Below are 20738 nucleotides of genomic sequence, written 5' to 3'. Positions count from 1 at the left end.
ATAAATGTATTACATAGATTGCCTACTTTAATTCTCAGAAGCCTTCTGAAGGAGGCCACTATGATTATGGACAATCTGTGAGGAGGACACTTGAGGAGCTAGAACCTGAGATGCCTATTCAGGTCTTTATGATCCCGAAACGTGTACATTTACCCATTATGGCATAATGCATTATAGTGAATTTAAGTATTAATTTGACCATCTCCTTCACAGACTCTACACTCTTTAGCACTAGGGACAGTTTCTTGATTCATTTTTTACTCTCAACTTGTACTATAGAATCAGATACTAGCTCATTTGAATTTAGATCTCTCTCCTCCTCTATTTCCCCTAGAATGTGCTACTACTATATGAGATGGAAATAATAATTTTTTGAAATAGATATAGTTCCCCCAAAAGTGCACGTACTAGCAAAAACACAGAACTGTAGATTCATTTTCCTGTTGCATATACTTATTCACAACTTCACTGAACATTTTTCCAGGTATTTCCAGGTATGTGATGAAAAATACCTTTTCAAAGAAGTTCCCATACAGGGATGTTCCTTGTGATTGTCATTAGTGCTGATTTACCAAGTATTTCCCATGCTCCCTTATGCGAACATGTTAGGATTTCCCTTTCCTGCCTTCTTGAGTTAGGTGAGCCCACATGATTTGCTTTGGCTCATGCAATGTGAATAAAAGTGACAAGTGTCACCTCCAGGCAAAAACTGCAAAAGTCCATGCATGGTTTCTCACTGGTCCAGTGGCCAATAGTGTTTCAAATATGCCCACACTGCTGACCTGCAGTGAACAGTGGTGTGAGCAAGACACAAATCTTGGTTGCTCTAAGCTAGGAAGAGATGGTGGTTGGTGGTTACCACTGTGTGACGTCATCTATCCTGATTGAGACACTGTTGAAATTGTCCAGTGAGAGAGTGAGTCTTGGCATTTTAATCTTACATCAAGGAATGAGAAGAAAAGTCACTAAACTGGAGCTTAACCCTAAAAGGTTTAGACCCACTGGAAGTTTAACTGGCTGTTACCATGCTTAAAAAGGTTCTTACTCAGAGGGTGCTGCTGACCATCTGTCCTCCATCTCCACTGGGGTCTGAGAAGACTGAAATGAGCACATGCTACTGCTGAAGGAATTTAGGTGAGGTGAGCAAAAATATTCTGAGGGTCAGAGAGGTGGAATGACATCCTGGAACCTCCTTCCTCTGCTCTCCTGAAATCATCAGGGACATCCACCTGCCTGAGACCGTGTAGTGATTGTGTGCCAGGAGGCGAATGAAACTGTTGCTTTCAGGGAGTGCCTTCTGGCTTTATGATTTTATGATATCTTCAATCTTGGCTGGTTAGAAGATTCATTTATACATTTAAGCAGATTTTCCCAGGGTGTAAATTCCCCCCAGAGATAAATTAAACACTTTTAGGGATACAGTCAGTCTGTGAGGCCACCAGGGTACCATTCACTGCTTTGCAGCAGCAATTTACCAAATGGTACCCTGGTGACTTAGAAAGTGAGTACACATCTGTAAAGAGGCTTCCTTCACATCAAGGGATGCATGCTCAGAATTCTCCCTGCAATGCATGGACAGCCGAGGGTGGAAAATTGGGAGAGTGAAGCCCCTTTGTGCCCTTATGTTCTCATCACACCTCATGCAGGGTTGCTGTGTCAGTGAAAGATAAGCCAAGGCCAATGAGTAAGGGAGGTGAACTGGAGCTTCTGGTTGAAAGCCGTTTCCCGCTGGTTAGAGTCACCTCTCTGGGGATCTTCCCTCTCTAGGGGGCCCGCTGTGCTGCCTGCTACTTTTCTGCCCAGGATCCCAAATGTCAATGGCTTTTCCTGGATTACATTCCCAGGGAATTGGCCCATGCTTTAGCTCTGCCTTGTCTTTTTTTATCTTATCGGCATACAACTGTTACTTGTTCTTCCTTTAGAATCTTACATCCATTCATTCAATAATCAGCAACCACTTCTATTCAGAAGAAAGTTTTACTTACTGTACAGGTTCTTGAATGACAGATATCTGAGTTCGAATCTTGGCTCCACATTCACTAGTCTTCTGCATCTATGCCTCACTTTGCCCATCTGTAATAATGGTACCTCCTTCATGATGTTACAGTAAGGATTAAAGGAAAGAATCCATGTAAAGGAATTAATAATGTTCTGAGCACAGAATAATTCACTCTCTGCTGTGCGCATCAGGCACTGAAGTGCTAGAGGCATCAACAGAAATAAGACATGGTCCTTATGCAAAAGAAGTTCATAGTCTAGAACATGAATTCTCAAAGTGTCATGCTGAACCACCATCAGCAGCAGCACCTGGGAACTTGTCAGACGAAGGAATTCTCTGACATCACCCAGACGTTCTGAATGAGAAACTCTGGGGCCCAGAAATCTGTTTTAACAAGCCATGTAAGGGACTCTGACCCTCACTCAATTTGAGAATCTCTGCTTTACAGTAGAGGGATAATAGTACCTTATGTCTGTGAGTGATTTAAAATGTTTAAAATGTTGCTACATGATTTTAATACAACAGTCTTGCAAAAGAGGAATGGCTATTTGGAGGAATTGAAGGTCCTGGTTTACTAAGAGGACTCGTTTGTGTTTGGGCACCCACTCCTCCAGCAAAGGTGACCTTCCAACAATTTTGGAATAAATCTCAATTAGCCTAAGCCAATTCTCATCCTCCTAATTCCTTTTTAAGAGGCTGGTTTAGGAGTAGGCTTGTGAATAACTTCTTGCCAACAGATAAGACTTAAAGTCTGTTGAGGGGCTTCTGGGAATTGTCTCATCTCTTAAAAATAAGGGAAAAAAAGAACACAAGGACAAGATAGCGCTGTTATTCTGCTGGACACAATACCTAGAGCAGTGGCAGCTATTTTGTCAGCATGAGGGATTCAGCTGACATTCAGAGGCTGCAGAAAACAGAGATGGAAAAACCCTTGTGGATATCACTGAGCTACAAAATTAGCCAAGTCCAGGTCCATCTTAACATAGTATCTCTTACATTACAACATACTTTCCTTCTTGCTTATGCCATTTTGATTTGAGTTTTTTGTTCTTTGCAATGGAACACAACTTGATACATTCCATGTGGAGAAAGACTTGTCAGGGTAAAAGAGCTTGCTGTCTGAACACATGTCCTGAGATTCCAAAGCCCTGCTCTTTGCATAGCGTAGCTTGCTAATGGATGATGGCTGATAATGGTGCTGATGAATGGGGTCAAACGCATATACGAATTCTCATGGATACCTCATGTCACATTCCCACCTCACTCCCACCACTGCCTTCTCAACTAGCATCTTGAGCTGACACTCTAGGCTGTCACAGTTTCATCTTCATCAGCTGGTAAAATGCCTTGCACTTACTTGCCCCACAATAAATGGTAACCAGTATTGCTTTTACTTTATAATACCAATAACAATAAAAAAGATTGTTAGTGGAGGGAATGATGATATAATCATATGAATAAGCAAAACATGACTAGTGAGGGGTTAATGATATATATAGTTTTAATATACTTCCTCTTGCATAAAAATCACAGTTTAGTGATAGTCTTCTATGCCTTAACCCGGAAAAGCCCTTACTATAAACATTGAGAGTTCCATGGGGGAAGTACTTATACTTTCCACAGAATCACTGTCTATAAGAACAGAGAGGGACTTTGTGGTGACTGAGGCCATGATGTTAGTAACGAGGAATCTAAGACCCAGGAAAAGCAATGGCTCACCTGATGTCACAGAGCTGATGGGAGCAAAACTTCAACTTGAATTCAGGTTTTTCTGTCCCTAGAACACAGTACTTGAATTTCTGGCTTTTTAAGATCTCTCAAAACACTGAAAAGGCGGAGACCTTTGCTTTGAGAAATTCTGCTGGCCAGGATTTTCCTGTTCTTCCTCCTCCTCCTCCTCTTCTTACTCTAGTTTCTTCCTAATCATGTGTCTTTCGTAGTCTTTCTGTCCTACACAAATGTAGCAAACGTTAGTTTTGGAAAGGACCTCATAGATCTAGTCTAGCCTCTTCATTTTATTGACAAGGAAGCTGATGTCCAGGGAGGGAAAGTGATTGATCTAGGAACTCTAAACAATTTGGCAGGTGCATTGAGTGGTCAAGGACAAACCTGGTGTCAGTTTGAAATGGGGAGGAGGGGATGGCATACATCAGCTCTGCACCATGAGTTGCATAATTTTGGTCATGCTACTTATCTTCTCTCTGTGTTTCAGTCTCCTCAACCATACCACAAGTGATAGCAGTAGCTGCCTCACTGTATTGCCATGTAGGAAATAGTTGTAAAGTACAGGAAATGAGTTTAAAGCACTTTAAGGGTGAATGCTCAATAGCCATTAGTTGTATAGCAATATATAATATGTGCTGAAGAGGATGGGGTGATAATCAAGAAGAAAGAGCTGGAATTTGGACCCTGGTTGTTGTTGTTGTTGTTTTTGAGACGGAGTTTCACTCTTGTTACCCAGGCTGGAGTGCAATGGCACGATCTCGGCTCACCGCAACCTCCACCTCCTGGGTTCAAGCAATTCTCCTGCCTCAGCCTCCTGAGTAGCTGGGATTACAGGCATGCGCCACCATGCCCAGCTAATTTTTTGTATTTTTAGTAGAGGCGGGGTTTCACCGTGTTGACCAGGATGGTCTCGATCTCTTGACCTCGTGATCCACCCGCCTTGGCCTCCCAAAGTGCTGGGATTATAGGCGTGAGCCACCGCGCCCGGCCTGGACCCTGGTTTTTAACTTCTTATGTATTTTCACTAACTCATCTCTCCCCGCCACCACCCTTTTCCTTTTCCCTTTCCCTAGCCTGAGATTTCAGCCTAATCTTTTATTTTTTTATTTTATTATTGTTTCATTAGAATGAAAATGTGTTGTGGAAAGAACATGGGCACTAGAACTAGACAGACCTAGGTTGACAGCCTACGTTTGCTGAATACTAACCACAGAGCTTTGGTCAAACCCCTTAAAACATCTGGGCTGTTTCTTTGCCAAGCAAGGATTCCACTACTCAGTCCCTAGCACTAAGGATTCCATTCGATAATGCAAGTAACAGCCCTAGCATGTTTCAAGACATGCTGATATTCCCCGCTGAGACCCAAGCCCAAGTGCAAAGACAGGGGTTCCGAGCCTTAACCACATCTCCTCTGGGGGCAGTGTTGGGGCACCCCTGAGCTTGAATAATGGCACCATTTACCCAAAGGGATTAAGGCAGTACAATCAAATTGACTCAAATCCAGCCCGAACACTTGGTTGAGACCAGGACTGATTGCTGATCTTGTACGATCATTTGGTTACAGTGTAACTGACAATGAACTTAAAAGCTTGGCCATACTTTGGTCCACATTCAGTGGCATGATTTTGTCTCCAATCCGGTAGGCTGTGTCTGCCCTCAAAAATCCCTTTGCTCACACTAAAACAAAGGGTATTTTAAAGTGCCGTTTCGCCAGCCAAACAGTGAAAGCTGCCAGTAAATCGCGAGGCTGCTGAACCTGGGCCAAAAAAGCAGCCTAGGGCCGAGAAAAGGGCACTAATGGGGAGTTGGAAGTTCCGGGGCCTTCTTTCATTCAGTTACCAATTCTGTGAGTGACTTTGGCCAAGTCCTCACTGACTTCACTGGTTTCCTCCTGTCACTTAAAGACCCTGCCTATTCTCTGAGCGTCTAGTGTTATGTATTGGTTTAATGAATGTCCTGAGCATCAGAACATTCCACCCATAACATCTTCCATATTGAACATCTGCTTTTATCCACGTCTTGAAACACAGCTCCCTCCAACACTGCATCTTTTGTAGTGCCAAGTATTCTTTAGACAATTACAAGAAATTGCTGGGGCGGGGGTGGGGGGCAGGGTGGGAGCCGTTGGAAACCATTTAATCCATCAGATGAAAAAATTAAAAAGCTGCAACCCGGAGTTGTGCAGCAACTTCTCCAAAGTCACACAGCTTTTTGGCAACAGTTCTAGGACACCCGCTTTCAGCCCTCTGCAATAAAAAGGTGGTTGGTACCTGATGATGTATTCTTTGGTGGGGCATGTCATCAAGGAATAAAGGTGAATGAAGGGTAACAGCTGTGTAGTCCCAGGGCTTTATTTTCTTTATTATGGCAGCATGTCCCCAGGACGAAAATATTTGTGGATCTAACTTTTGGATGTGAAGTGAGTGTCAAAGTGAAACGTTCTTGACTCTATAGTGCTTCCTACTCTGATGAAAGTATCCAATATGTTCCCAGTGACTCATGTGCAGGGAAGATGTATCTTTTTTCCTCCTTCTTAGACACTGACATTTTTGTTGCTCTACACAGAGCTCCCCCTAATCTGCATATGCATCAATGATTAGCCAAAGCGTTATGGAATTTCATCCAAAAATTAATAATTTGATTGGTTATTCAAAATCTCAAGCATCCTGACAGCCAGCAATCAAATGAGGGGTGAAATAATATGCAGACTGATGATCTATCTTCTTCTTTATCCAACAAATGAGCTCTCTATGAGCCAGACAACGTATTAGGAAATTGTGGGAGGATGTTTTGCTTGATCACTGTATCTAGAAGATCCCTGAAAGATAATGAAGGATGGTCTAAAGCATAGATTGGTCCTTAAAATATTATTTTCTTACAGAAAAAAAAGTCAGAAAAGGGGGTATGATGCAATATTTTTATTTTTACAGTGTCATAAAGAGGCTTAAAAATATCTCAAACTAAAAACTGTGAAATAAAATTAGTGATGGAATAAATGACATGAAACTTTTTAGGACTAAAAATACACAGAGACCCTTAAGTGGCAAAATGTCCTATGGGAAGAAACGTGGCTTATAAATGAGAAGGGTGCCAACTGTGATCAGCTCCATGCAACCCTTTACCAAAATGTACGGCAAAAATAAAATAAAGCCTTAGAAGAGATCTCCATAAGGTCCTCAAAACCCTTATAAGCTCCTTTACAACTTCCATGTCTTTATAGAATTTTGAATGCCAGAAGTCACCCAAAAAAGGAAATAGTTCTCAATGTATTTACATATAGAAAATACAGAAATAAATGAAAAGCAAAATAAAATGTACATTATCTGAGGAGGTGTCCTATGGCCTGAGAAGGTAGATCCTAACTTCTAATGATAGAGCAAGATGCTCCACTCCTGTGCAAAGCTTCTTCGGAAATGTAGACAGCAATTAGCACCCACACCAGTGTTTTCACTTTAATGACAGATAAGTAACAAACAGAATCACCAGAAATTCATTAGAATTCAATGCTAAGAAAATCTCCGATGATACCTTTTTATGACTCTGACCCGAGGCTGCTCACTGGAGGGAACTGAAATTGCATCTGATGCAGTAATGTGCTGTAATTCTAAAAGGTTTTAAAGGCGGGGAGTTCCCAAAATGAGTGGGAAAGGGTCCTCCCCAAAGCAGTAGGCAAAATTACATTTGTTTAATCAATAGCATTTGGTTTAACACCAGCGGTTCTCAGACTTGGCTGCTCATCTGAATTACCTGGGGAGCTTTTACTACGCTCGGCCTGGGCTACACCCCAAACCAATTAAGCCAAAATCTCTAGGGGTGGGACCCAGGCATCAAAACTTGGTAAAGCTCCCGAAGTGATTACAATGTACAGCCAAGCTTGAGAACCTCTGATTTAGAGATAAGCCAACCTGAGCGACTGAAGGATTGGCCTCAACTGTTCACTCTCCTGCAGTCGAGCTACCCAGGCACATCCTTGCCATAATGTCTTGGTGGGCAGAAGATATTTCCTCACCTTTTGACCTGTGGATTTGGCCATGTGGTTTGTTTGGGCCAATCAAGTGTTTGTAAATGTGATGTGTGCTAAGATTTGACATCTGCTTGGAGGAGGGGCTTGCTCTCATGTGCACCTGCTTTTTGCCAGGAGAAGAGCATGCTTCAGTCAACCACTGTCCTAGGAAGAGACACATACAGCAGAACTAAACCCAATTACCAGCCTGGAGCCAAACCTAGCTGAACCCTAGCCTGCCCATAGACATAAGAATGAGAAGGAAGTGTTACTGCTGGAAGCCCCTGAGTTTGGGGGTAGTTGGCTCGACGGCATTTTTGTGTAAGAGGTAACTGACACCACGAAAATAAGAAAAAGATTATTTAGTGAGATGGCCAACATTTTTGGATAATTGAACATTTCTTCTTGCATGAGAGAAAGAGACAACTTAGAACCTTTTCTAAAGGAAGGTTTGACCCATCATGCCTACCATGATACAGCTTTGGGAACAGTGCCACTGTCTTTGTCACCCTTCTGATCTGTTAAGCAGAAAGTATTTCCTGCTGATTTCTTACTCAGTTTCACACAGGGCCTCCATCTAAATATCTATCTTCACCAGGGCAGAACTGGCATTCTGAATCATCAGTGCCCCAGGCTAGTTTGACAGCTTTTTTTTTCCTTTTCCTTTCCTTTTTTTTTTTTTATTTTTTATTTTCGAATTTAAGCTCTCTCAAAGTTTCTGTGGAAGAACAGAGAAAAAGCCCTCTCTGTATAACCACTATCAAAATGATCAGACATACATAGCCTTAGTTATCATAGGGTTCCTTACATGGTGCTGGAAATTTTGTGATTGTACAGCAATCCTAAGTCAAAAGACTGCTAGGCCCACAGAAGCATAGGTCTCATCTCTCAGAAGAGCCCTCGTTTAGGATTTATGGCATTCACACCAGTGCGTTTATTAATCAGGTGGTCTTGAATGTAGGACAGGTATTCTCAAACTTGAGGGTGCATCAGAGTCCCCAGGATGACTTGTGACAGCGCAGGTTGCTGGACCCCACCCCCAGAGTTTTTGCCTCAGCTAAGTCTGGCCGTGGCCTGAGAATCTGCATCTTTAGTCCACCAGCTGATGCTGATACTGCTGGTCGGCAAACCACACTTTGAAAACCATAAATATAAGGTGAAAAATGATGTAGGTGTGAGACAGATTTTATCTGGCATGTTGCCTTGACAGGGAAGATTCTTAGGTGTTTCCTTAACAAAAATGTGTTTGTGTCTAACACTAAGAATAGGTCCACCTGCAGAATACAAACTGAGTCAGCAACCTCAACGCTCTTCACTAAAAGTTCATCTACTGCCTTAACCACTTCCCAAATTTGTATCATTAGGCCTGAATCCAGCAAAAACAACTATGAAATGCCTCCCTCTCAAGGAAGCCTTCTTTGATTTCTCCAAAAAGAAATATTGGCTTCTGTTTCTGAGACCCTGAATCCATTCTATGGCATTTGATACTTTGTATCTTAAAGTACAGGTGTTTATGAGATTGTCTTAGCTTCTCATAAAGGATGTACAATCTATCTGATACATCTTAGAATCCCCTACAGGTCTTTCACACAGCAGATACAAAATAAATATTTATAGACCCTAAAACCTATGAATGAGTATTCATGTGAAGATGAGCTTAGAAAGTCAAGAGTAAAACTTAAAATTAACAGTCTGCATTGTCAAATGCAGTGACCAGTGGCCATGTGTGGCAATTTAATGTTAAGTTAATTGAAGTTAAGTGAAATTCAAAATCCAGTTCCAAGCTATACTAATCAAGACAGTATGGTGTTTCTAAAAGAATAGACAGATAGATGGAACAGAATAGACAGCTCCAAAATGGTTGCACATAAATATAGTCAACAGATCTTTGACAAAAGAGCAAAGGCAGTACATTGGGAAAAAATAGTCACTTCAGCAAATGGTGCTGGAACAACTGGAAATCCCAATGCAAAATAGTGCATCTAGACACAGACCTTATACCTTTCACAAAAATTCACTCAAAATGGATTGTATACTTAAATGTAAAATACAAAATCATTAAACTCTTAAAAGACAGCATACGGGAGGAAAATCTGGATACCTTTACATACATACAACTATGTATGGCACAATCAATGAAAGAAATAATTGCTAAGTTTGTCTTCACTGAAATTAAAAAAACTTCTGCTCTGTGAAAGACAGTGTCAAAAGAGTGAGAGCCCAGCCACTGACTGGGAGAAAATATTTAGGAAGACACATCTGATAATGACTGCTCTCCAAAACAGCTGGAGAATTCTTAAAACTCAACAATACGAGAACAAAAATCCCATGAAGAAAAGGCCAAAGACTTGAACACCTCACCAAAGAAGATATACCGATGGCAAATAAGCATAGGATAAGATGGTGCACATCTTACATCATTAGGGAAATGTAAATAAAAACAACAATAAGATCCTGTTCACATGAATATTCGAATGGCAAAAATCCAGAACGTGGACGACGCGAAATGCTGGTGAGGATGTGGAGCAACAGGAAATCTCATTCATTGCTAGTGGGACTGAAGAATGGTACAGCCACCTTGTGGTACAGTTTGGCCGTTTCCTGCAAAACTAAACGTACTCTTATATACAATCCCACAATTGTGCCCCTTGGTAATGACCCAAAAATGCTGAAAACTTAAGTTCAAACAAAAACCTGCACATGCATGTTTATAGCAGCTTCATTCATTATTGCCAAAACTTGGAGGCAACCAAGATGTCCTTCAGTAGGTGAATGTATAAACTGTACATCCAAATTATGCTATGTTATCTTATCTATGTTATCTGCCGCCTGCCTCCAAATAATGGAATATTATTTAGTAGTAAAAGGAAATGAGCTACCAAGCCATAAAAAGACATGGAGAAAACTTAAATGCACATTACTAAGTGAAGAAGTCTATCTGAAAAGGCTATATACTGTTTGGAAAAGGCAAAACTATGGAGACAGTAAAAAGACCAGTGGTTGCCCAGGGTTAGGGGAAGGGAGAGAGGAACAGGCTGAGCACAGAGCACTTTCAGGGCAGTAAAACTGCCTTCTATGGTACTATGACGGTGAATGCATGTCATTCTACATTTATCAAAACCCAGAGAATGGACAGCACCAAGAATGAGACCTAATGTAAACTACAGACTTTGACTGATTATAATATAGGTTTATCCACTGTAACAAATGTACCCTTTGATGTGGGATGCTGACAGTGATAGGGCCTGTGCCTGTGTCAGGATAGGCAATAGATGGGATATTTCTCTAGTTTCTGCTCACTTTTTCTGTGAGCCCCAAACTGCTCTAAAAATAGTCTATTTAAAGGGGAAAAATTCCAGTTCCTCACTCATACTAGTTGTATCTCAAGTACTCAATAGCCACACAGGGGTGATAATCACATCAAACACATAAATGGTTCTATTGGGTGGACTACCCTAGAATTTTTCCAGATCATTTTCATCTGTGTTATCTTATCTGCCCCCACCAACACTGCTGTGATGTAAGTGGTTTAAAAAGTCATCCTGTCCATTTTATAGTTGGAAAAAAATGTAATCTGAGAGAAAATAAGTAAATTGCTTGATGGCAAAGTGGAAGAACTTAATCTATAAAATAAGTATGAGACCTGAGAAACGATGTAGAACTTAGTAGGTATTCAATAAATCATACTCCTTTATTTGTTGACTTATTCAGTTTTCCTTTTTTTTTTTTTTTTTGTATGTTGACCCTACCTCATTATTCACTCCATCTGTCAACAAATATTGCATTTATCAGGTGTTAGACACAGTGCTTGGCACTGGGGATGTACAGGTAAGCAAGTGAGACATGGTTCCTGCCCTCAAGGAGCTTACAATCTAGATTTCTTTACCCTCGCATTTTCCAAGGCCAGCCAGAGATATTAGTAAACTCAGTCTTGGTTCTACGAAGGACGCTAAGGCCAATGCAACATCCCTTCATCTTACCCAGGTGAAGTCCAGGTGAAGCTGCTGGAAACACTGGGCTACTGAAGAACTGTTCCTCATGTCCCCTGGCATTTGCCGCTTGTCAAATGACTTTCTGTTCTCAAATTCCTCAGCCCTGGTTCTAGAAGTTATCCAAAGGAACATTAGCTGCCCAGGACAGGGCCTTTCTTGCTTCCTGCCCTGGAAAAATTATTAGCTGCTTTATGAGGTCTCTAGGGCAGTGATCACCTCCTCCCTAAAGGTTTTTAACAGAGGCATACAATTCCACTGAGTTTTGATGTGCACTCTTAGCCTTCCTACAAGACACAATACTTTTGTCTCTGTTTTCCTTAGCATCCAGCATAATGCCCTGCAAGTAGCAGCAGCACAATTAAAATGTTTTGAAATGGCAAAACGGATGCTCACTCTTTTTTTTTTTAGACAAGGTCTCTCTTTGTTGCCCAGGCTGGAATACAGTGGCACAATCACAGTGGCTCACTGCAACCACGACTTCTCGGGCTCTAGTGATCCTTCCACCTTAGCCTCCCTAGTAGCTGGGACTACAGGTGTGTGCCACCACATTGGGTTAAATTTTTGTATGGTAAAACATGGGGGTTTTACCATGTTACCCAGGCTGGTCTCAAACTCCTGGGCTCAAGTGATCTGCTTGTCTTGGCCCCCCACGAAGTCCTGGGATTATAGGTGCAGAGCACGGTTCCTGGCTAGATGCTACCCCTTGACCCCCAGCTGAGCCCTAGAAATTTCTCTTATTAAATTGTTAAAATACCTACTATGAGCCGGAGATGGTCCATGCCAGCACTGTCCAATAGATAATAATGTCAACCACACAGTAATTTTAAATTTTCTAGTAGATAGATTTTTAAAAGTTAAAAGAGATTAAATTAATTTAAATATTTCATTTAACCCAATATATCCAAACCATGATCATTTTGACATGCAATCAATATAAAAGTATTAATGAGACACATTACATTTTTGTACTAAGTCTTCGAAATTCAGTGTGGATTTTAACAATTATCACACATCTCCATTTGAACTCACCACCTTTTAAGAACTCAATAGACACATCTGGCTAATGACTAGCGTTGGACAGGACCGTTTTATATAGAATGTTATAACATCTTGCAAGATGCATAATGATAATAGCAGAATTTTGAGTGCCAACGTTTCAGAAGGATCATCTCATCTAACCCCAACAATGTTCCTCTATGGATGAGGAAATGTAGGCATAGAAATTGTTAGTGTCTTTCCTTTGGCCACCTTGCCAGCACGTGGCAGGGTTGGGTGGTGAATTCAGGCAGTTTGAAGCTGTCACATCTTGCCACTGATTAGTTGTGTGGCCTTGAGGAAATCACTTTTCTTCTCTGCATTTGCATTTCCTCACCTATAAAATGAGCACAGGTGGAGTGAGTCATTCAGGGTGGACACTGTGTGTTTCAGTCTTCATCTTAATTTCCTAGTGTCTGGCAAGTCTGGCTCACCTGTTTCCCCCCCCCCCCACCCCCCACACACAGGAGGACTTCAAGTTTATCCCATTGATTCTCTGGCTCCTTCTTGCCCTGGACTTTACCAGTTGGGGACGCCTTGATGACAGGCAGTGAGATGAAGCTCCTCCCATGTCCAAGAGCACTACTGCATTTTCACTTGTGTTTCGTTTATTTTCAGCACATGGCCCAGCTTCGGCTTCTGGATGCTTTCTTGAAAGAAAGCGAACTTGTTGTCTGGGCACTCGGTTTTAATTTTCTGTCTTCTTTGTTCTTGTGCATGTTGTAGAAAGCTCCATACTCCCAAGGAAATTCTACTATATATTTCCATCATTTCCCTTGTCTCCCTCTCAAGAAATGCAAGAAAATAACTGTCAACGTTTTTTTTTTTTTTGCATATATAAGTTATAACAGCACATACATGCCGATGAATCTTTTATCCAAGAAGGAAAGGCTTATTTCAAGTGATTGAAAGTTGAAATGCTTAGGTTTTCATTCTCGTTGTATAATGGAATCACAGTGTGGACATGCTACTTTATGATTACTTCATCAACTGCATTCCTCAAATTCACTAACTCTAATGAATGCCTACTCTGTGCAAAGGCACGATCCTTGTTTTTAAGGAGTATGTCTTCCACTAGGGAAGATAGAGCAAAGGTTCAAACCCCAATACAAGGTAGATGGAGCATACCAAATGCCTTAGGAGTGATGTAAAACACTAAGACACTTCAAATAGTTTGGTTTGGGGTAAATCAGGGAAGGCTCCACAGAGGAGTTGTCATTTAGAGTGAACTTTGAAAGAAAGGTAGATTTCAGTAAACTGAGAAAGCAGGAAGGGCCTTTAGGGAGGCAGAGGCAACTATATATGTCATGGACTAGAAGGAGGAAGGGCAGCAGCATGTGGCCTGGCCTTAGTACTGCACATACTCAGATTACATAAGGATGTAAGGCAGTTTGACAAACTCCTGCCAGCAGTCTCACACTCCCTATCCTCCACCCATGGGAGATGGCATAAATCAATCACAGCCCACACCTTTCCACATGACGAGATCAACTTGCCATCCTTGGCATAGGAGTGCAGTGATAGGGAGGTAGAACCTTCAATACTGAGTTGACTAGTTAGTTGTTAATTGCATGGGCAATGGGGAGCCATTAAAGTCTTGTAAGTAGGGGAGTGACATGGTGGGAAATGAGAGCTATAGTTCAGGGTAATTAACTTGGCAGTACTATCTGGAATGGATTAGAGTGGTTATAAGACTGAAGGCCAGTTATTTAAGAGGTTGCTGAGATGGTTTAGGTGAGCAATAATGTCTGGAACTGCATGGATGGCTGTGGAAAGCAGGGGCATATGTCATGTAGGTAGAATTTACAGCATTAGCATGTGGAGAGCTATGGGCAGGAGCAAAACAGAGGTGTCAACGTTAACTTTGAGGTTCCCAGTAATTACCTTAGAGTAGGAGAAAAGTAATGTTAACATCCGGAGAGAAGCCGGGGATTAGTAAGGAGCTGGGGGGTGGGGGGGAATCCTCGTTGTGTTGCAAAGAGGAGTTGCAAAACAAAACAAAACAACACTGAATTTATGCCGATCTCTCCCACAAACATAGCTTTTTCTGTCTTTTGCAGAGGACTCAGAGGTGCAAAGTAAAATAACCATTTTTAAGCAAACACTGTTGCCCTCTGTCAATGAGCAGAATCTAAGGAAGGCTCCCATCTCTCCAAATATTTGGAAAATTGGAAAACCTTAATTAGCAATCCGGAAGGGAGCACAAGGGAAGGAAAGAAATATGAACCTAATCACTGTGATTTTCAGGTTTCAAATACTTCCCCAGTCCAGGTGATTTGCACTTTAGTAACAGTGATTGACAGTCAAGGAATGTATCTAACTCACTTTTATTTTTTTCCCTTGGGGAAAGCACTTGAGTTCCCAATTGTTTTAAATTGCAGAAGCAGTAATTGTCTTAGGGAGTTATGAGAAGTGGCTTTTTGGAGCTGAGCTCTTTCTCTGAAGGGAATATAGGGTCTATTTTAATTGATTCAGGTCATTAAGACCATTTTCTAGATGGTCTGTTCTGGGTGACTAAATATCACCTTAGTTTAAGGAGCACAGTAAGAAACTCATTAAAGGTCCAAGGGGAACAGACTTAACCAAAAATGTTAATAAGTTGCTACTGGTACCTAAAAGGAAACCAGGGATACTTTTTAAGTCACTTGCATCCCAAATAGAATTATTGTGACACGTAATATGACAAGTATTTTAAAAAGTATTCTAAAATAAATGTGAGGCAACAGATGCTCACTGTCCCAGAGGAAGTTGTTTCTTAAACTGTACACTTTGATATATTTGTTTCCTTAGAAAAGTCAAGTGTGACAAGCTAGGTCAATTGCATCAAGAACATTACTAACAGGCTAACCAATGGTAAATGGTGTGAAGGCTGCTCTGGAAATCTCTGCTTCGATGTATGGGGAAACTCACACATCTGATTTGGGATGGAGGAGACAATTGTGCATTGTTTGTAGGCGCCAACAGACAGGCTAAATAAAGCCAGGGATCCTTGCAGAGACAGGATTAAGGTATCAGGACTATTCACATTTCATTTACATCACCCTGAAGAAGGGACCACAGGTTTTGCTGATTAACGCACAGATCATGGCAAAAAGGCATTGTGTATTTGAAGTAAGATCAAGATCAGTAACAGCAACAGAAACCACGTGTGAAATTTGGCATATGGAGGTTCCTCTTAAGCAATTTTCTGAGATTTTTCCCCTAATTTTTTTTAAAGCATTCCAGGAAGTTAGCGAAAGAAAAATGTCCCCCAATTCCCTCAGCCTACCCAACGCTCTTAAACGCATATATTTATGCCACCTTCTGGTCTATAATAACATTATTTATTGTCAAAATTTTGGAGCTTTTTGAAAGGAAGGTGGGGTGTATGTTAAACATGGACTGATTTCCACAGTGTCTTCGCATGCAGAAGGAAGTGGCAGATTGATTACGAAGGCAGAGAAATCAAGCTACTACCATTGGAATATTTCCCATTCTTTCAATTTGTATTATTCCTTCATACCGGAGTTTGGGATCAAGGTAACAATGACGCAATTCTCTGCTTTCCTGGGGTTTTAAGTACTTACTAGGGGATGAGTGTATTTCAATGGCAGGAGGGTGTAGAATGATGCCTACAATAATGTGAATTATTAGGAGTTCTTAATTATCTGAATGTTATCTGGGCATTAGTAATGCCTTTCCAGTATATCTACCTTTTATGGATGAGAGAGTACATTTAATAGGAAAAGTACCAGTGGGAATTGACAATTAGCAGCCACACTTGAGCTAGATGCAGCGTGGCATATTTCATCCAGCTTAGATAGTCATCGACCAAACAGGCCAAAGTTTTCTTCAGTAGAAAGTCCCTTGCCAAATGGTTTCTGGATCCTTCGCGGACAGACAGCAAAGGAGCTGAAAACGACCTCTTTCAACCATACCAGCAACTGTCTATGGCGATTCTAGACTCACAAAATCTGTTTTAGACACAGACGCAACTAACCAAGATTGGAAACCCACTGGCTGTCCCATCCCAAAGTAAAAAGTGCCACGTCCTCCCATCCTCCGCCTTCCTTGGGGTGTCAGCCCCGTTCGAATCCCTTTTTAGTTTCTCCTCAGCCCTGGGCAGGGATGACTGGGGGCTACCTGCGATTTCCCAACGTGGACAATCGGATTTGTCTCTTCCCAGGCTGGCAGCGGATGGGGACGAGTTCTGTTCCCAAGAGAGTCTCAGAAGTAAGCACAGAATCATCTCACTGACTTGAATTTCTGTCCCTGGGCTGGGGAGAGGGGAGGATTGGGGCGCGGGAGGCTCTGCTCTCCTCCTCCCCTCTTTTCCCCACCTCCCAAAATTGGCAGCCAGTCTGTGGCTCTCGGTCTGGGGTCTGGAGGGTGGGGAATGTGGGTGTGGGGGCCGGCTGGAGAAGCTCTCGCTAGCGCTGCCTGTGGCCAGACCCGCCTCCTGTCCCCTCTCGGGCGCACACACACGTCCACCCAGACACACTCCGCGCGCTCCCTCGCGCTCTCGCTCGCCCGCCCGCCGCCGCCGCCTGCTCTCTCCCTCCTGCTCTCGCCGGTTGCCTTCTCCTTTTTTTTTTTTTTTTTTTTTTTTTTTTTTTTTTTTTTTTTTTTTTTTGGTACCATAGAGTTGCTCTGAAAACAGAAGATAGAGGGAGTCTCGGAGCTCGCCATCTCCAGCGATCTCTACATTGGGAAAAAACATGGAGTCAGCTCCGGCAGCCCCCGACCCCGCCGCCAGCGAGCCAGGCAGCAGCGGCGCGGACGCGGCCGCCGGCTCCAGGGAGACCCCGCTGAACCAGGAATCCGCCCGCAAGAGCGAGCCGCCAGCCCCGGTGCGCAGACAGAGCTATTCCAGCACCAGCAGAGGTAGGAGGCTGGAGAGGGGCTGGGGAGGGGGCGGCGGGAGCCCGGGCGCGGAGCGGGGGGCGGCCGGGAGCGGGCGCCCGGGACGCGGGGTCCGGCGGCCGCGCGCGAGCCTGCGGCGGCGCCCCGAGCCCGGAGGATCCCCCTCCCCTCCCCCCTCCGCCCCCCAGAAATGTTGCAAACTTTTGCAGCCCGTTCTCGGCTTGCGGGAGCAGAGGGGGGCGGGGGAGGCGGCGGGAAGGTTGACAGCCGGCCGGCTCACCGCCCCCACCCCCGGCTTTGATTTTTCTGCAAACACAGGAGGAAAGCTGCGTTGCCTTAATTAAATACGCTCCCCCAAAATACGGAGAAGCGGGGAATGGGGGCCCGGGAAAGAAACTTTTAAAGCGGCAGTGTCCTTTTAAGAAGGGGCAAAAAAAAAAAAAAAAAAAAAAATCTGTTATGGCCACCCTCCTCCTGCTTTACCTTTTCTCCTCTTGACAGTTTCGGCCCCTGCTGCCCGAGGGGTTTGTTTTCGGTTCCCTCTCAGATCTGGGCGGGGGACGGGAAGAGTGAGCGACCTGGGAAGCCCAGGGGGTGGAGAGGGGGCGCTCCGGGGTCTGGGGCGATGTGGACACCTTCTCTGGAGCACGGCGGTGCGTTTGAGATTTGAAGGAAGGGCTGGAGGAAGCGGGGTGCGGGCGCTGGAGCTGCTGGCCAAGTTGTCTGGCGGGCGCAGCGAGGAGAGATGCGCAAGTTTGCAGACCGGGGGTTCGGAGCCCGGCGCCCAGGCTGGCGGGGGGCGTGTGCGCACCAGCACGCCGAGGGCGGCGGTCCTGTGGGGCGCTCCACGCGCATTCGGAGGGAGCGTCTACAAAAGCAAGCAAGCACCCAAACTTATTTCTGCTCTGGGAATCCTTCCCTCTCGGAGGTTCCAAGCGTTTCTGCAGGAACCTGGGGATGGTCAGTGCTGGTTGCATGCTGGTTGGACAGTGCAAGCAATGTTTCCTCCTCCCCTGGCGATTTTTACTCTTCATTTTGGTGTTTGGTCTGTGTGTGCGTGTGGTGGGGAGAGATGGGGGGGGGGGCTCAGTTGCTCCCTCCTTTCCTAAAGTAAGCTGTTGAGGAAAGCTCACTCTTTCTTAAAGGTCTTGGAACCTGATGTGGGTTTTTCTCGGGAGTAGGGGATTATTTCTTTGAATGCGCCTGGAGTTTGCAAAGAACAGGAGGAAGCTACAGCTTTAATTACTGTTGTAAATAATGTATAAATCACGCCTGTCACTCTGGAGGAAGCGGGCTCGCGCGAGCTGGGGACGGAGAGGATTCCTCCAGCCCTGGCTTGGGTACCGGCCCAGCGCGCCCCCTCCTCTTTCAATGGACTTCGGCAGTGGTTGGGGAGGGCTCGGTAGAGGCGAATGGGGGCCCCGGGAGCTGCTGCCTTCCTTTCGATGTTATAGTTGGAGGTAGGAATATGGCTGATCATGTGCTGGCTGTTTTACAGTATCCCCCCCCCCCCACCTTAGCCACACCCCCTATCCAGGCGCTTTCCCATTCACGGAATTCGAGTACAGTAAAAGCCATCAGGATGACACACGCGAAAAACATTTAATTAAAGGCGATTTCCAAAGAGTGACCACTCCAAACTGTCGTTTCAGCGGGAGGGGGGCAGCGAGGGCTGGGACGAAAGGGAAGGGGATGAGGGCTGGGGGTCCGGACCTGCCGCTAAGCTCGGTGAGTTTGTGTGTGAGGAGCTTTTGGCTGCAAAGAGTATATTTAGACCCTGAGACGGTGGATTTGGAATGCGAGCGGGTTATGTAACAGGGTTAATCAGAAACACTGGAGAAAATCCCCTTCATGTGTTTCTGGGGTTTTTTTTGGAATGGGGGGGGCATAGTATTTAGGAAGCCGCACTAATTTTTGGTTTGTGCTGCCACCCTTCTCCTTTTTGACCCCCACCCCCCACCCTGTGTGTTATTAACATCTTCAGGTGTCATTCTTGCCAGAAGGTGTTCTTGCAAGCGATCAGGGTGGCAGGCTGCAGAACCGACTAGCAAATCCGTAACTTGCTGTTCTTGCAAATTATGTAACGCTGGGGCATTCAGTGCCACCAGCCCCCTAGGCTCAGCAGAAAGGGAGAGGGGCATAGTAGGAGTGGTATACATCTTGCACAGCTGACCTGCTGACCCATATCCCCTTCACCCCCACCCTGGGCCCCCCCCCCCAACTCATTTTTTGAACCAGCCCCTGTCTATCCCTCCTAGAAGATTTAATGGGAGGAGGGTGGTAAGGCCCAAACACTCAACTCACATTCTGCACGCAGGCACTGGGTTATATAACAGTCTGAATGGAAAAAGGAAGGTCAGAGATGGAGGCATCCTTTAGCTAACACAGCAGTAGTAATAGCTTCCAGAAATTTTATGTGCATTCGCAGACTTTAACCTCAGATGTAGCATCTGCTCCTTAGGGGTACCAATCTTTGTGTGTGTGAGCTAGGGAGAAAAAGAGAATGTGTAAGTATGCCTGGTAGTTGAGAGTGATTTGAAAATGGGAAATGTTTGGGTTTTCAGATGATGTAATGGAGTTGGCAGAATATGCAAGTCGGCTCCCAGAGTGTAAGCAGTAAGAAAATTGGAGCTGGCATCCAGTATTAATGTTGCATAAATTACAATATCGGAAAGAAATTAACCTACACACTAGGTGATTACGCCTTTTAAATACTTAAAACATAAAGGCACACGACTAGAAAGGAAAAGCAAACATCATCACCTTAAAATTAGCATTTTCAACCTCCGGGAGGGTGGAGTGGAGTTCTTGGCATTGGGTGAAATGGGAAGCCTTCTGATTTGGGAGATGCTTCCAAAAGGTAGCAGGTTTAGCTTCTAGCCAGTCGCTGTTTGAAGTGCACAGAAATTGTGGTCTGGATTATCATGACATTGCAGTGACCTCATGAGACACTACCTAGGTAGACTTGAGGCTACTGTTGAATTCCTCACTCTTGGGAATCCAAGTGTGAATGCACCGTGTGCCTTTATTGCCTGAGCTTACAGAATCAGATGTGTGACTTTATAATCTGAAAGACGACCTTCCCCTGTCCATAAAACTGTGCCGGGAATGTTAGCAGTTTTAACGAAACTCTTCCATTTTC

At 43.9% G+C, this 20738-nt stretch overlaps 1 protein-coding gene across 1 annotated transcript in view; it reads left to right on the top strand.

Moving 5' to 3' along the window:
- Positions 1 to 17390: 17390 nt before the first annotated feature.
- RORA (RAR related orphan receptor A) overlaps positions 17391 to 20738 on the top strand; it is a 739946-nt gene continuing 736598 nt past the window's right edge. Inside the window, exon 1 of the mRNA XM_074393852.1 lies at positions 17391 to 17617. Within this exon, the coding sequence (XP_074249953.1) occupies positions 17452 to 17617 (166 nt within the window). The 5' untranslated portion in view covers positions 17391 to 17451. The remainder of the gene's footprint in view (positions 17618 to 20738) is intronic.

The sequence above is a fragment of the Saimiri boliviensis genome, chromosome 2 (genome assembly GCF_048565385.1).
Source record: "Saimiri boliviensis isolate mSaiBol1 chromosome 2, mSaiBol1.pri, whole genome shotgun sequence".
Lineage (NCBI taxonomy): Eukaryota > Metazoa > Chordata > Mammalia > Primates > Cebidae > Saimiri > Saimiri boliviensis.
This window is presented reverse-complemented; position numbering and strand designations above follow the sequence as displayed.